This window comes from Schistocerca nitens, chromosome 2, assembly GCF_023898315.1.
Source record: "Schistocerca nitens isolate TAMUIC-IGC-003100 chromosome 2, iqSchNite1.1, whole genome shotgun sequence".
Lineage (NCBI taxonomy): Eukaryota > Metazoa > Arthropoda > Insecta > Orthoptera > Acrididae > Schistocerca > Schistocerca nitens.
The window spans coordinates 824,018,717-824,036,168 of NC_064615.1; the positions used below are offsets into that span (position 1 = coordinate 824,018,717).

The following is a 17,452-nucleotide window of genomic DNA, read 5'->3' on the forward strand; positions in this document are numbered from 1 at the left end:
AAAATAATTTTTTTAAAAATGGCATGTACCCTGTAATATTGACTATTGTTTATACGCTGTTATTCAGATATAATCTTTACTCTTCAAAACAAACTTTGGGGCTAACTTTTCATGTAAGATTAAATCAATTGCATCCCTCTTTCTGTAGTTACAAGTGCTTTATTATGCACATTGGATCTGTGCTCCCTCCTTTCCGGGTTGATTGTCAAAACTCAAAATTTGATCATAGATGGATTTTGTAAGCTAATGCAATCATAGGTAAATTTAATTTCCTTGGAATACTTCTACTGAATCCTTGGCAGGCATATGCCTTTCCTACTAATTTTATTGAGACATTCCACTTAAATTTTTCCAGATGCCTACTTAATTAGATATTTAACATTGTGATGGTTTTGAGTTATTGATTCACAGTCATTTACCAAACAGTAAAAGGTGTTTTGGCCCATTTGTGTGCATCTGTTTATGTTGAGGATCATCTGCTAATACTTTTTGTGTTAACAGCCTATGGGACAAAATTGCTGAGGTCATCGGTACCTACTTAATATAACTTAAACTAACTTATGCTAAGGACAACACACACACACCCATGCCCGAGGGAGGACTTGAACCCCTGACAGGGGAAGCTGCGCGGACCATGACAAAGCAACTCAGACCACACGGCTACCCCGCATGGCTCACCTAGTTTTGATTCTCTGCAAGTCTTTGTATGTTTCACTGCAATGTTATGGTGTTGCTTCTCTCTTCAGTACAGGAGCATCATCTGCAAGCATTCTCATGGAACCTCTGACATTATACACTGTAGGTTATGTATGTATCAGCAACTGGAATAATTGTACAATGCATTTTTAGTCTCCTGCTTTTAAGTTATTTGTATGCTTCTCTCTCTTTGTGAAAGCTTTCTTAGCAAGAGTACAGCTCTTACACTTTTTGAAGAAAAGAAATTATGTAGAATGATTTGTATATAGAAATTCTAGACCATTAAATTTATAATTATGGGTGAGGATTATGAGTACTTGTGTGCCATGCTTGAGAAGTTGGGTAAAATATGATGATAGTGGTGATCTTTAGAATACAACACTTTGTAATATTTTGATAGAACTCACATTGCCGTCATTACCATAATCCCTTAATAATCGTATCAGCTTTGCGTGTATCTTTATTGATAATAAGTTACATGTAATCAGTAGCCCAGAGGCCAGTTATTGAATGAACTGTTTGATTATCTTATTTTCCTGGGCAGAGATAGGGGACTAGCCAAGCATTTGCCTAGTTGAATATGGAAAACAGCACAAAAGCTACACACAGGTGTGTTGGTGTACAAACAAATGGTTGTTAAGTTGCTGTGCAGATTCAATCTGGGCTGGCTCACCATCCTGTCTCATAACCTAGTGTGCCACACTTTAATCTATATCAACTGGTCACTGAGAATAACTTAGTAGATACATAAATTACTGAATGTTAGTCAGGCAGTGTTGTTTTTACTGCTGTGTCATCTGTTTTAGGTTATATTGGCACCAAGTCCAAAATATACAGGAATGGTAGATGATCCTCCACGTTACATGGGGGAAGGATTTGTGGTATTATCCTCCAACAATATTGAGCTGTATTTTTACATGGATGAAGCAGGTATGCAAATAAATTTTTATCATTTCAAGTTTAATGAATCATATAATTTAAAGATATAATATTTATTCAGTTACCTCGTGACAATAGTTATTCCAGTAATTTAATCAGTTTCTCTTTCTGAGATACTACAAGAAACCTCCCTGATTTACAAATGCAGTTAAAAAGGCAGGAGGAAAGAGAACCATGTGTGCACAAGTATGTCTGGCATGTTAGAGGCTATTGCATCCACAGTTCTGCCAAGGTCACATACAGGGGAGACATACACAGTGTCTTTCACGTAACCTCAGAGGGAGAAGTCCAGAGGTAGTATGTCTGGAGATCGGAGTGGCCACTGGTTGCTCCATCATGTTCAATCCATCAGTGTGGAAGTATTCTGTCCAGGAAGTCATGGTCTTGTGCACTGTCCTGTTGGAAAATCACGTTTGGCTGAAGGGATCAGCTGAGGGACAGCAAATTGCTCAGAAAAACACTTACTGTTACTGCTCAGTGAATAAAAATGGTTTAGTTATGCTGTCTTTCATTAGCATGCAGGACACATTTAGCTTTTCACTGTCTCTGACATGTTATGGAAAGCTGGGAGCGTGTTTCGAACCCCAGATGTGAATTTTGTGCTCATTAATCTTCCCACCTGTGCTGATAGTTGCTTCATCAGAGAAAACAAAATTGTAAATAAGTTATACAAAACTGCAACCAGTCACTTTTTTGAATAATTATATTTTATTCCATGAACCGGTTTTCGAACCTTTTCAGGTTCATCTTCAGATGGTTTCAGGAAGTTACATCATTATTGCTAGCATAATGCTGGGTGCTGGCTTGCGACAGTATAGGCAGCTTTTTTCGGTTAGTGTCCATCTGTCTGCCTCCATTTTGATGTCCAGTTGTTATATCACTACACACACATCCACACAAACCATATTAATTTACACTGTGACAGCGAGACTTTTCCAGCATCCAGCATGTGCTTTACAACTTGTAAAGCACATGCTGGATGCTGGAAAAGTCTCGCTGTCAGAGTGTTGTTTTTCATCAATTAGTGCTGGACTGTTTAACAACCACACTGACCGATGTTTTCTATGGTTTCCTTCCCTCACTCTGTCAAATCTAGCATTTGACATATTTATAATAATACTGTACGCAGTGACTATTTAACCATAGCAAAATATCTTAAAAACTAGCTTCTACATCTACATCTACATGCATACTCCGCAATCCACCATACGGTGTGTGGCGGAGGGTACCTCGTATCACAACTAGCATCTTCTCTCCCTGTTCCACTCACAAACAGAACGAGGGAAAGATGACTGCCTATATGCCTCTGTACGAGCCCTAATCTCTCGTATCTTATCCTTGTGGTCTTCCCGCGAAATATAAGTTGACGGCTGTAAAATTGTACTGCAGTCAGCCTCAGATGCTGGTTCTCTAAATTTCCTCAGTAGCAATTCACGAAAAGAACGCCTCCTTTCCTCTAGAGACTCCCACCTGAGTTCCTGAAGCATTTCCGTAACATTCGCGTGATGATCAAACCTACCAGTAACAAATCTAGCAGCCCGCCTCTGAATTGCTTCTATGTCCTCCCTCAATCCGACGTGATAGGGATTCCAAACGCTTGAGCAGTACTCAAGAATAGGTCGTATTAGTGTTTTATAAGCGGTCTCCTTTACTGATGATCCACATCTTCCCAAAATTCTACCAATGAACTGAAGACGACTATCCGCCTTCCCAACAACTGCCATTACATGCTTGTCCCACTTCATATCGCTCTGCAATGTTACACCCAAATATTTAATCGACGTGACTGTGTCAAGTGCTACACTACTAATGGAGTATTCAAACATTACGGGATTCTTTTTCCTATTCATCTGCATTAATCTACATTTATCTATATTTGGAGTTAGCTGCCATTCTTTACACCAATCACAGATCCTGTCCAAGTTATCTTGTATCCTCCTACAGTCACTCAACGACGACACCTTCCCGTACACCACAGCATCATCAGCAAACAGCCGCACATTGCTATCCACCCTATCCAAAAGATCATTTATGTAGATAGAAAACAACAGCGGACCTACCACACTTCCCTGGGGCACTCCAGATGATACCCTCACCTCCGATGAACACTCACCATCGAGGACAACGTACTGGGTTCTATTACTTAAGAAGTCTTCGAGCCACTCTCATATTTGGGAACCAATCCCATATGCTCGTACCTCAGTTAGGAGTCTGCAGTGGGGCACCGAGTCAAATGCTTTCCAGAAGTCTAGGAATATGGCATCCATCTGATACCCTTCATCCATGGTTCGCAAGATATCATGTGAAAAATGGGTGAGTTGCATTTCGCAGAAGCGATGCTTTCTAAAGCCGTGCTGATGCATGGACAGCAACTTCTCTGTCTCAAGGAAATTAATTATATTCGAACTGAGAATATGTTTGAGAATCCTGCAACAAACCGATGTTAACGATATTGGTCTGTAATTTTGAGGACCCGTCCTTCTACCCTTCTTATATACAGGCGTCACCTGCGCTTTTTTCCAGTCGCTCGGGATTTTACATTGGGATAGAGATTCGCGATAAATGCAAACTAAGTAATGAGCCAATGCAGTAGAGTACTCTCTTAAAACCGAATTGGAAACCCATCAGGACCTGGCGATTTATTTATTTTCAACCCATTCAGCTGCTTCACAACCCCAGGGATGTCTATCACTATGTCCTCCTTATGGGAATCTGTATGAGACTCAAACGGCGGTATCTTTGTACGATCCTCCTGCATGAAAGATTTCTCAAATGCAGAATACTCAGAAACTAGGGTAGTCCATTTTTGAATGTTTCTTTTGTGTTACCTTAGAGAGTTGTTTCAATAATTTTCTCACACAGTATACAATTTTTGTTTTCCAGTTAATTTTTGCTGTGATCTGTGTTTGAATGTTTTTCTGAATGTTAATGCAACCTTTTACGTGGCTTGACAACTGAGATTCAAATCCTTGAGTACTAATGCTGAGTTTGAGACATTCTTAAGTCAAAGGTGAAATCTAAAATACCAAGAGAAAACGGAGGCCAAGTGATAAAAATAAAATAAGGTGGAATAAAACAGAAGAAAAACTGTCCCACCAACGAAATGCTAGGAAAATTTAATAAAGAAATAAAAGTATGTTAATTGCTGCAAAGAAGGTGGTGATGGATCCATTCATCAAATGCTTGGGATTTTAGGTGATGTCTGCTCATGTATCATTTGCAGTAATTTGATCGGCATTGGGAGAGTGAGGGCATGTTTGAATTTGACATGGCAAGCTAACCGAGAACTCTTTATCCAAGGGAAAGGAGACTAGTGATGTTATGGCCAGATGAATAATGAGAGTCACACATCTGTTGGTGGGGCCTCAGTTTCCATCTCCACAGTTATTAAAACTCTATTATTGGATTAGGGTTCCAAATGGCCTGGATAATGAATCTGTGTGAACTGTCACGATTGTGAAGACTCTGGATTTTGAGCAATAAAAACAGTTTTCAATTCTCTATCGTTGAAGGGTTATCATGATAGTACCTTCAGAAGGGATAAGGCTGCTTTCCTAAGGTGCCTTCCTTCAGTTGATTTACTGATTCACTCTGTATGATCTCAGAGCTGATGGGAAATTGGCCCTTTTAGTTGTATGTATTTCTGCAAGTTCCAGGGAAAAATGCCACAGAATTTTGTATTTAATTGTAGGAGTCTCTAGAAAACGTGCAGTATAATGTGAACTGTCAAGATTTGGGTTCTTTTTCATTTGTAGGTGATACCAACTTCAACTGTTGAAATGAATACTTTTAAAAAAAAGGGGGGGGGGGAGATTAGAATTTTCAGAGGAAGCATGTAAAAGTTAGATGGAAATTCATGTAGAGTGTCATTTAGGTACAAATACTTAAAAATGTTAATTTCATTTGGAAACTACACATTGTGCTCAGTAAAATGACGGGCAAGTATTAGTTTCTGTGTTTTATTTTGAAAAACTCTTGAGAAAAAAATGCCAAGATATGCATGGAGGTTTTAATCATAGGGCACAAAAATGAAGACCCAAAATCTTGTTCACAGTATTGTGCAAATATTGCTCAACACATCTGGCATTCATCAGGTCTCTACAGTGAAATCCCTATTTCACTAAATGCTTCACTACTTAGGATCATATTTTGTACTTTATCTTCTTTATTTCTTTATGCACACTCATCACTTAAAGAGTGAAAGGAAAAACCATTCTTGACACTGTACATTAAAAATTGAATTTACAATCAGTACAGTTAGCCAACTAATCGTCTCTCATACTATCTCTTGAGACTAATGCTGGAGTTGCATGTGTTGAAACAGAACTTCTCCTTTGTGATATCATATAGCTTCCACATGTTACCAGACCAAACAGGGGTATTTGAAAAATGGTGGGCTTCTGGGTATACAGCCGAGTTGTTATTTCCATTTTACGCCCAATATCTCAATGACCAGTCATTATATCCGAGTTGTTATTTCCACCAAACCAGCCATCTTCTTTAGGTGCTGCAAGTTAGGTGCAGTTGTGTGTACTCATTGTCTGAACTCCAACCAGACTGGGAACTGTTGTTGGTCTCTTGCCATTATGTATATTGTGAGTTCGACTTGTCATGCCCATTCCGCTCTTCGATGTTCTTCTGCTTTTCAGAGCCCCTGAACTGCACATTGTCTCTATGTTTTCCAGCTGTGGTAAATGTGATGGCTGCCAAGATCTTAATGAATTGAGTACTGGACCCCAAGTGTTGTTTGGATAGAAATCTCTGTACTGGTTTATTAGATTTTCCGACATCTTTATTTTGCTAAACTCCCTAATTATACTGTCCCAGAAACTTGTTTGCAGCACTATACTGGCTTCGTTGTATTTCATTTCATGGTAATATCTGAGGCGATGCTCAGTGACAGCTGATTTGCTTGGTTATTTTAGTCAGATGTGTCACTGAAGTGCCTTGCAGCTCTTCTCAACTGTGTTTATAGTCTGCCACACATAAAACATGCCACATTAGCACGGAATGCAGTACACACCTGGCTTTTGGAGACCCAGATCATCTTTAGCATTACAAAGAAACTTTTTATCTTTGTTGACCATTGTGAAATACACCAGATGCCATATTCCTGTAGGAGTCCACCGATCTTTCTAGATATTAGGCCAGCACAAGGTAGATAAGTGATTCATAACTTCTCTTTCTCTGTCACAGTATCAACCTATTTTTCAGATGTTCTTGAATTCTACTTCACCACCTGCTCAATTTGACAATCTAAAATGTTTGAAGTACACTGGACCAAAGCCTAATATTACAGGCAGCTAAAGTTCTCCATAGGGCTGTGAATAAAAGGCTATATAGAATTCTAGGAGAAACACTTGGAAAGGAACAATATTGTTTCAGAAGGAGAAAAGGGGCACAAGGTGCCATTGGACCTCCAAGCACTATTGGTGAGAGATAGGTAGAACAGAGTAAGGAAGTATTTGTGGCATTCATAGACCTCAAAAAGACAGTTGACAAATTGCAGTATGGTAAACTGATGTATATCTTCAAAAGAAGATGGATAAGCTGATGGATATCTTTGAGAGAAAGTGACAAATTGCAGTAGGTTAAGCTGATGGACATCTTGAAGAGAAAGGGAGTAAAGTGGAAGGAGAGAAGATTATTGCAAATCTGTCCTTTAATGAAAAGGCAAGGGTATGACTAGGAAATGAAACTTTGGAAGAGCTCAGATATGGCTCTTGTCTCTCTCCAATCCTATTAAACATTTACTTGGAGGAAATAATGATAAGTTACTTGAATGGGAAGAGGTGTCAGGGTAGGTGGATGGAAAATTGAATGCTTAAGATTTGCGTGATCCTTGCAGAAAATGAAGAGCAGTGATTCAAATGCTAAATGACCTGAATGAAGCCTTTACAGCATACAGTAAGAAAATGGAAGGCATAATTATAGGCTTAAAGGAAAGGAGAGAGAATTTAGGATCTGAAACCATAGAACAGATGGGAGCATTCAAGTATTAAGGAATTTGGATTAGCTAAGATACACATTGTGAATGGGACATCAGTCAGAATGGTGCTGGTGAAACAGGTATTTGAAAAGCAGAAAAGATTCTCTTCGAATAGTTCAAACATATAATTAAGAAAGCGACTAGTGAAATATGTAGTATGGAGAACGACCTTGTACAGAGCAGAGACATGCACATTAAGCAAGTAAGATGAGAGGATAATTGAAGCTTGCGAAATGTGGGTGTGAAGCAGAATGGAGAAGATCAGCTGGACTGATAATAAGGAATGAGGAGGTACTGAGAAGAGTTGGAGAAGATCGGGGGAGGTTTCTGACAGTGAAGAACCGGAAGTTAACCTGGATGGGGCATAATTTGAGATGAGATTGTCTTCTAGAAGACTCAGTTGAAGGTGTTATTCTGGGAAAGGGAGGGAAGGGCAGAAGAAGATATCAGATGCTGGATGACATATGTAGACCAAAAGGAAGGTACCAAAGAATGAAAAGGGAAAGCAGAGGAAAGAGAAGTGTGGAGGGCTATGAAGTCTAAACCTGCCACGAGTCAGTTAACCAAATGATGATGATTAGTTATTCCTTTGGAACACTACTTGTAGGTGTAATTCTTTGGTGAGGCTCTTCTTGTTTGATAGGGTTTGAAATTTGTTGACCAGAGTATTTAGCACTGAATTTCTTTTGATGGATGGTAATGTCTCAAGGCATGAAAATAGAGATTAGTGTGTGTGGATTTTTCATGTTCACTGTGTCCCAAGGATCTGCCTGCTTTCTCTTAATTAACATATTGAAGCAAGGCATGTCACACTATTTTCAAAGTTCTATCATGAATTTTACATTAGGATGGATAAAGTTTAAATGTTCTTCGAGAGCCGGTCGGAGTGGCCGTGCGGTTCTAGGCGCTGCAGTCTGGAGCCGAACGACCGCTACGGTCGCAGGTTCGAATCCTGCCTAGGGCATGGATGTGTGTGATGTCCTTAGGTTAGTTAGGTTTAATTAGTTCTAAGTTCTAGGCGACTGATGACCTCAGAAGTTAAGTCGCATAGTGCTCAGAGCCATTTGAACCATTTTGTTCTTCAGGATTTTTCGTTCCATGTGGTCATAACAACAACAACGTGGTCATACGACAACTTTGTCATGCACGTGTTGATGGAAACACGTCACCTCGAACTGTCACCATCTATCACAAAGAAAGGTGGTTCTAAAGACTCTGGTCCATAGAACTCAAACACTATTAGACAGAGAGAACCTTGCTGAAGAATTGCAACGTCTACGAGTAGTGTTCAGTAGGAATGAGTACAGACCAGCAAACTCAGTGGCCGTTCCAGTCTCAGTCAAGAACACCTGAGAAAGGGACTGAAACTGAGTTAGAGAAAAAAAGCCAAGAATTGTGTATACACCTTATGCTGGCCATGTGTCAAGAGAGATCAGCTGACTCCACCAAAACTTGACATCTTATCAACAATAATAAAAATTCATCTTTGTAATGTTAAAGACAATTTAGATGTTTGAAAATATAGCATTCCATGAAAATATAGCATGTCTTACACGGAACAGACTATTAGAATAATTGAGGAGACGCACATGTCATAACAGTGACACATCTGACTAAAACAACTGAGCAAGTAAGCTGCCGCCAAGCACTGTCTCAAGTATAGTCATGAAATGAAATAGAGGAGATTTCGTATCATGGTGCACATAGCACATTTCAGGGAAGCATAAGTAAGGAGTCTATTGAAATAAAGATGTTGGAAAATTTGCTAAGTGGTGCCAGACATTTCAAATTAAACGAGGCTTGGAGAGGGAGAGCAGAGTAGCAGAGTATGGGCGGGGCGAGAGAGGAGCACTGTAGGTGAAGTGTGCAGGGACTAGATGAAGACATGGCAAGACTGCCACGCACAATGTAGGGCAGAGAGAGTTGGGGGGAGGGCGGAATAGGAGTAGAGCAGGAAAGGGGAAGGATTGGCAGATGCATTGGCAGAGGGTGGCACACAGTGAGGGTGAGGGATGTGAATAGGGAGGAGGTGATAGGACAAAGTAGGTGGGAAGTGTTGGACGAAGGTTATGGGGACAGTAGGTCACTGTAGGTTGAGTCTGGGATAATTTTGGGAGTGGAGAATGTGTTGTAAGGATAACTTCCATCTGCGCAGTGCAGAAAAGCTGGCGGTGGAGGGAAGGATCTAGATGGCCTGGGTTTTGAAGCAGCTGTAATAGTACTACAGATTCTAGCAAAAGACCATCAAAATGCATAGTACACCTTATGAGACAAGCTCACAATCATTCATAAATAGCAGTGTGGGACCAGCAGTAGGTCACTGTCTGGATGGAGTCTAGGCAATGAATATACATAACCTGAAGCTAGTCAATGAAATGTTGTGTGTAAAATGGAAAGGAAAACTCGGCTGAATACCTAGAAGCACGCCATTAATCAATCATACTGAGATGACCTAAGAGATCACAGCAATGTTTGAGAAATGTAACAGTTGGCAGTCCAAAAGATCGGAATGACTTTCATTTTATGTAAACAACATTGAGATACTAAAACTTCTATCTTCATTTAAAAGATATAAAAATGATGACTCAACTAAAGCTGGCTCTTTTCATGGAAAATTTGTCTCACGCTGTATTGTATTTGCACTGGTTTTGTTTTCCTCCTTTGAGTAGCAAAACAAGAGCTAAGATCACAAGTACTACGTCTCAGATAATGGTTTTTGACTGGATATTGAGATCACAAGGTGAGGTTAGTTGTTTATTTTTTTTTATTTCCATGGTATGTTCTAGATATTAGGAGTGACCAACTGGAAGTGTAAATATTTTCTGTGTAGCCAGCATGTTGAAATTAATGACGATGAGCCAACGTAAAATTCTGAGAGTATTTTGAATGTTATCTTCCAGGCCTTCAAAATAACATAGTTACTGTGATAGCATTTACCAACCTCGTTTCAATTTATTATGTTTAGTAATTAATTGTGAATCTTTTGTTGTATCCATTATATGGTCCTTATAATACACTACTGGCCATTAAAATTGCTACACCACGAAGATGATGTGCTACAGACGTGAAATTTAACCAACAAGAAGAAGATGCTGTGATATGCAAATGATTAGCTTTTCGAAGCATTCACACAAGGTTGACGCCGGTGGAGACACCTACAACATTCTGACATAAGGAAAGTTTCAAACTGATTTCTCGTACACAAACAGCAGTTGACCGGCGTTGTCTAGTGAAACGTTGTTGTGATGCCTCGTGTATGGAGGAGAAATGCGTACCATCACATGTCCAACTTTGACAAAGGTCAGATTGTAGCCTATCGTGACTGCGGTTTATCGTATTGCGACATTGCTGCTCGCGTTGGTCGAGATCCAGTGACTGTTAGCAGAATATGGAATCTGTGGGTTCAGGAGGGTAATACGGAACGCCATGCTGGATCCCAACGGCCTCGTTTCACTAGCAGTTGAGATGACAGGCATATTATCCGCATGGCTGTAACGGATCGTGCAGCCACGTCTCGATCCCTGAGTCAACAGATGGGGACGTTAGCAAGACAACAACCATCTGCACGAACAGTTCGATGACGTTTGCAGCAGCATGGACTATCAGCTTGTTGACCATGGCTGCAGTTACCCTTGAAGCTGCATCACAGACAGGAGCGCCTGTGATGGTGTACTCAACGACAAACCTGGATGCACGAATGACAAAACGTCATTTTTTCGGATGAATCCAGGTTCTGTTTGACAGCATCATGATGGTCGCATCCGTGTTTGGCGACATCACGGTGAACGCACATTGGAAGCGTGTATTCGTCATCGCCATACTGGCGTATCACCTGGCGTTTTGGTATGGGGTGCCAATGGTTACATGTCTCGGTCACCTCTTTTTCTCATTGACGGCACTTTGAACAGTGGACGTTACATTTCAGATGTGTTACGACCCGTGGCTCTACCCTTCATTCGATCCCTGCAAAACCCTATATTTCAGCAGGATAATGCACGACCGCATGTTGCAGGTGCTGTACAGGCCTTTCTGCATACAGAAAATGTTCGACTGCTGCCCTGGCCAGCACATTCTCCAGATCTCTCACCAATTGAAAACGTCTGGTCAATGGTGGCCGAGGAACTGGCTCGTCACAATACGCCAGTCACTACTCTTGATGAACTGTGATATTGTGTTGAAGCTGCATGGTCAGCTGTACCTGTACACTCCATCCAAGCTCTGACTGAATGCCCAGGCGTATCAAGGCCGTTATTACGGCTAGAGGTGGTTGTTCTGGGTACTGATTTCTCATTATCTGTGCACCCAAATTGCATGAAAATGTAATCACATGTCAGTTCTAGTATAATATATTTGTCCAATGAATACCTGTTTATCATCTGCATTTCTTCTTGGTGTAGCAATTTTAATGGCCAGTAGTGTAATTACATTAGTTATTATGTAGCTATCCACAATGTTGTCACTTGTTCTGTTTCCATCATCTCAGGGCTAAAGTACTTTGTTTTATGGATTTTTATGTCCTTAAGCAATTGACTTTGCATAACACATATTATACAAAAAGAGATAAGAGACATACACAAATTGCACCCCATCAAGAAAAGTGACACAAGTAGAAAAATGGCATCTTAAGTTCGTCACTGAAAAATACATGTGAAGTGCCACAACATGCACAGAAAATATAATGGAATTTTCTACCAAAAATTCTTACTTAAAATTTAAAGAAACTTATACTATATCAGTAGAAGTTTTATAGAATTAATTCTTTAAGTAGAGTTTTCTAAGTATTGCATTTTTGAATTGTGTCACTCTTCTTTCCAGGGTGCAAAATGATCAGAAGTAATTAAATTTTAGTTAGCTTCTCTCACTTCACAGCCATTTGAAATGCTTATGATGTGCATACATAACACTATAAGAGCATTCTCTACCATTCTGCAGGTTTAGTTCCAGAAGAACCAGAAATGCTTCAGTTGGCCAATGGGGATATTGTTGAATCAGCACCACCAATTTGGGGGATGGACATAAAGGTTGGCATTTAATTTGGTAACAGCCACTCAGAAAAAAAAGAGTAATATATTCACTTCATTTTCTCATAGGAATTATAACTTTTTACTAACTAGGCATATTAAAAGTTTTATATTTGATGTGTGTAACAATTCTAGTAGTAAAGGTTGAGAAAGTAAATTGGATAACAAGAAGGGTAATTAATATTGTCCCAGAAGGACTATGGCTCATTTACATACCACAGATTCTCATTTGTACTAGATTCATATTGTATTTAAATTTTGATGTTAGTCCACTGTCATTTTTCTTTATTTTTGAACAAATGCCAACAGTCAGAAATTACCTTATTGAACGTTACAAGTGTCTTTGATTATTTTCTCAATCTGTGTGTCTGATCAATGCCACAGGCATGGGTGACCTTTGTGTGTTAACTGCCATTGGATATTGCTATAATGTGATCATGAATTCTAAAAAAATGTCTTACTTATGCTTACCAGTTGAATCCTGTTGGGGGGAAATTCTGAATATGAGTCATACTGTTGGCAAGCAACTAATATTGTTATGACATCAGAGAGATTCCAGGTCACTTTCATTAATGCCTGGACTTAATGCAAATATCTGAAAAGACAATTATTTTTGTAACATTTCTGTTTGTCTTGTAAATATTACCGTATGAACAATGCTGGACAATTCTGGACAAACAATGTGATGAGGAAAGTGTGGAAGAACTGAGGTATTGAATGGGGATATCAGTGACAAGTGCATCTTGTAACTCAGATCTTCTTCAGAGCATACAGTAAAACCCCATTTTAATGAATCTCTGTGACCCAAATGCCCCCCCCCCCCCCTCCTCCTACTTTCGCCCTTAAAAGGATGTTTTACTGAATGCGGGTTTTGTTAAGAGTGCATGGAAGGAGTGACCAATGTTTAAGTGGTTTAAGTGCTATTAAATTACGAAATTACCAACCTCCTGTTCTACAAATTTAAATGCATTAAATATTTGATTATTACACATTTCACAGAACACTTCTTTTATTTAAAAAAAAAACAATAAAGAAGACTTGTTTGTTTTCCCCTTTCAGTGTATTGTGAAAGAAGTCGCTCCAGCTGGTTGATGTAAGAACTGATTAAAAGAAGAAAAGAAATGCCTAAGATAGCAGGAGTGAAACTTGGTGCAGTGACCTCTCTTCTTCTTCTTCTTCTTCTTCTTCTTCTTCTTCTTCTTCATTGTCATCACCAGCTCCTATCTCACGGTTCTTTCGCACATTTCACTTGTACCAGTCTTGGGTGGGAAGTCAGGACACTGTCCCAGAATGTTACATCTTCAGCTATATCAGTGATCCTACCCCATTCTTCGTCTAGAACAGTGTTGTCTTCAACGGCAAATGATGTACTTCAGCCCGCCTTTGTGAATTGAATTGAATTTAATTTAATTTTATTTGATCCTGTTAGATTACATTGTGTACAGTAAATGTACGTGTAATATAGGACATGTCAAAGTATTAACATTCATTATCACTTAGAAAACAGTTTAACATAGTCTGTTGTGTTACAGAATTCCAGGCAGCAACAAATATATGCGTAGCCTGTAGAAGGCTAGTCCCACTACTTCCTTCCTCAAAAACTGAAATTGATTGCGCAGTTGCTATTCCATATTTGGCTTTAACAGTGTACCATGACCGGGTCCATAGGCTGCAGATGGCTTGTGCTGTTCGGTGGAAGGAACATAACATGTACATTCCTCAGAAATTATGTTTCCTTGGGATTTACTGGACGTAGGCCAATAATAATTACAATTTTATGCATCCACTTTGACATCTAAACATCTGAAAAACCTTGTAAATATTTCTGACATCACAGGCAACACAGTTGTTTTTATGGTTTTCAAACACCTGGGAATTTTAAAATTTCGTGTTATTATTGGTGACAACTTTTTGTGTCCAACACTGTTTACACACTGTAGCATCATCACTTGTTATTTACCTTTTTTAACCTCAGTGGCATTTTTCTCCATTTTTGTGGGAAGTAAATCATAAAAGACACCAGTTTAGACAGCATTGAAGATGTTTATGGTCTCATAACCATGTATCAGTTGTGACAGTGTAATGTTTTTCCAGTACTTTACATTTTCTATGATCACAGCCTCACTTTTTCCACTTACACTTCAGATTATGATGTTTTTGAAAATGTTCCAACCATCCCTTTGATGCACTAAAATTTTTAACGCTGATCTTCAGGAAATTTCATGAGCCTTCTTTTGCAGCATTTCCTACTTACAGGCATGCTTCCCATTCCTTGAAACCACTTTAACGTGTGTGTGTGTGGGGGGGGGGCGTACATGTGAGCTGAAGGAGAATGCCAGTTCATAAGGTGAGCTACTGTATTCACAGGAAACATTATCTTTGGCATTTAAGAACACTTCCTTATTTTTGATTATGCCGTACATGTAGACGGTGTTAAGTTGCATTTCATTGCCATGTAAGCTGTTGTTGATCTGTAAGCTTTCTTCGTATGCAAGCCATAACTCCACAAAAGTAGAGTTGGTAACTTCAACACTTCAGTTAACAAACAACTACACTTTTTGTGTTTGAAGACTCAAAGACTGTGACACCTGATCACGTGACATTCTTATTAGGCAGGGTGGAAATTGAATTCCAATTCTTACAACACATCTACCAGTATCACTATGAAGAAACTCTGAGGTATTGGCTATTATCTATATATGTGTCAACCAACTGAATCAATTACTGCACCACACAACACAAAGTATGCCTGTAGGAAACTGAAAGAAATTCAAAACTAATTGAACATGTTAGGAATTACATAAAAACTAGATTTTAATTTGCAAAAGGCTTCATGTTTATTGCTTAAAAAACAGCTTTTCCTCTTAAAGTGGGATTTGTTAAAAGTGGGAAGGAATAACATTGTTCTTATAGGAGTTTTACTTGGATCAGTGGGAGCATTTCTTAAAAATGGGATTTCTTAGAAGTGGGATTTTGCAGTGGTTTGTAAGAAACCCAGGGCAATGTAGCCTGTGTGTGTTTGAAAGAGAGAGAGAGAGAGAGAGAGAGAGAGAGAGAGAGAGAGAGAGAGAGAGAGCGAGCTGAATAACGATGCTAGTTAATAAGCTGAGCTACTGTATTCCACCTCTTGTTCATGTTCTCATCTGCTGCTCCGTGTTTTCACCACATGATGATTGGTTATTGTTACCCATACAGTTTTTATAACTTTTTTGATATGACCTCCTAAATGCCTTACATTTTATTTTTCCCACCCATTTCTCCTCCATTTTCACTTTCTCCACTTCTGCTCCAAAAAGAGCAATACTTTTTGATGAAAGTTTGAGATTTTAAATTATATTTATGATTCTGTTCTATAACTGCCATTTGATATTTCAGAGAGTGGGGCTGCCAGTTTTAACATTGGTTATTGGTAACAAGTTTATTTTTAGAAGAAAGCATTACAGTTAATTTACTATGTCCTGATCACGAAAGATGTATATGTGTTAGGTTCCTTTTATTGATCTGTGTGAAACAAAAGTTCTTAGCTGTTTTTTCCCCAGTCTGTGTATGTCTGTATCTTTTATCCATCCGTGTTCCATGTAGCTATCCCAAATCTGATATTAAAATTTTGTATTATAAAATAATTTAGTTATTTGTTCAAAAGGAACACTTTTGTAAATTTCAAAAAATAGGTTTTTCTGGCTCACTCTTCTACATATTTTCTATCACTTGAACTTGTATTGCAAATAGTTGCTCTACCCTTGGCGCACAAACATTTATCACCACATATGCATGTTGTTATTTGTACAGAATGGCAAAAATACGGTCACTGTTTCTGTTTATATGTACCTGTCAAACTTAAATGTAGTAGTAACTTACAAAAACTTATTTGCTGCTTACTCAGATTCACCTTCTGGTATTTTTTTTTGTTTTCAGCAAGTTACAACATTTAAATTTTGTAATTTATTGATAGCTGTTTGGGATAACACTCTCATTATATTTTATCTTTGTTCTAGTGTGGCAAGGGAACAGATTTCAGTTATGGTCCATGGGCTGATCGCCAGAGAGAGCATCTGTTTAAATTCTTTTTTCCTGCTGACTACCAGCCTTTGCAGGTTAGTTTTACGTTACTAAATATTTTTCTAAACACACACACACACACACACACACACTCTCTTTCTCATTAAATTTAAACTGTAACATAGTTTCCTACACTGAATATCTGTGGGAATGAGGTGGGTACATATTAATAACTTACTTTAAGCCTTGGAATGCCTCTTTGACTGACCTGTGATATATTTGACCAGAGGAATGGTGACTGTGTATAAAACTGTGATCACTAAAATTTTTACACTGAAATCATTAGTTTAATTTACAAGATTAGGCTATGCCAACAGTGACTTTTGCCTTCTAGCTTCTCTCATCTTTGATAGCACAAATATGAGTCTGCATTATACACACGATTATCACAGGCATCCACATTAGACAATAACTTTTAACAAACCTGAGACACAATCCTTGACTGTGTGCAATTAGATGAGTTTTAGGCCAGGATGTGAGTCACATGAGTAAATAAAAACTACTTGGCTTTAATTTGTAAATGTAACGGAAAGCCTGTCTGTGTAAACTTTCAAGGCATGGTTGGGAACCTCTGAATAGGTGAAAATTGGAAAAATCTAGATCTACATAGTATTAGTTGCACATCAGAAAATAATAATTTTGTGAGGAACATGCTACATCTCATCATGTGGGCACTAGAGATCAGTTGTTTTCAAATTTGTGGTCTCTGTACACTTGGAGACATGGCTTAACTACCCATTTAACTGGA

General features: G+C 38.8%; 1 protein-coding gene across 1 annotated transcript in view; it reads left to right on the forward strand.

The window, feature by feature from the left end:
* The window catches only part of LOC126237082 (transmembrane protein KIAA1109 homolog), a 567,281-nt gene that overhangs the window by 69,209 nt on the left and 480,620 nt on the right, over nt 1–17,452 (forward strand). Inside the window, exons 7-9 of the mRNA XM_049946881.1 lie at nt 1,503–1,626; nt 12,557–12,645; nt 16,641–16,739. Of these exons, the coding sequence (XP_049802838.1) occupies nt 1,503–1,626; nt 12,557–12,645; nt 16,641–16,739 (312 nt within the window). The remainder of the gene's footprint in view (nt 1–1,502; nt 1,627–12,556; nt 12,646–16,640; nt 16,740–17,452) is intronic.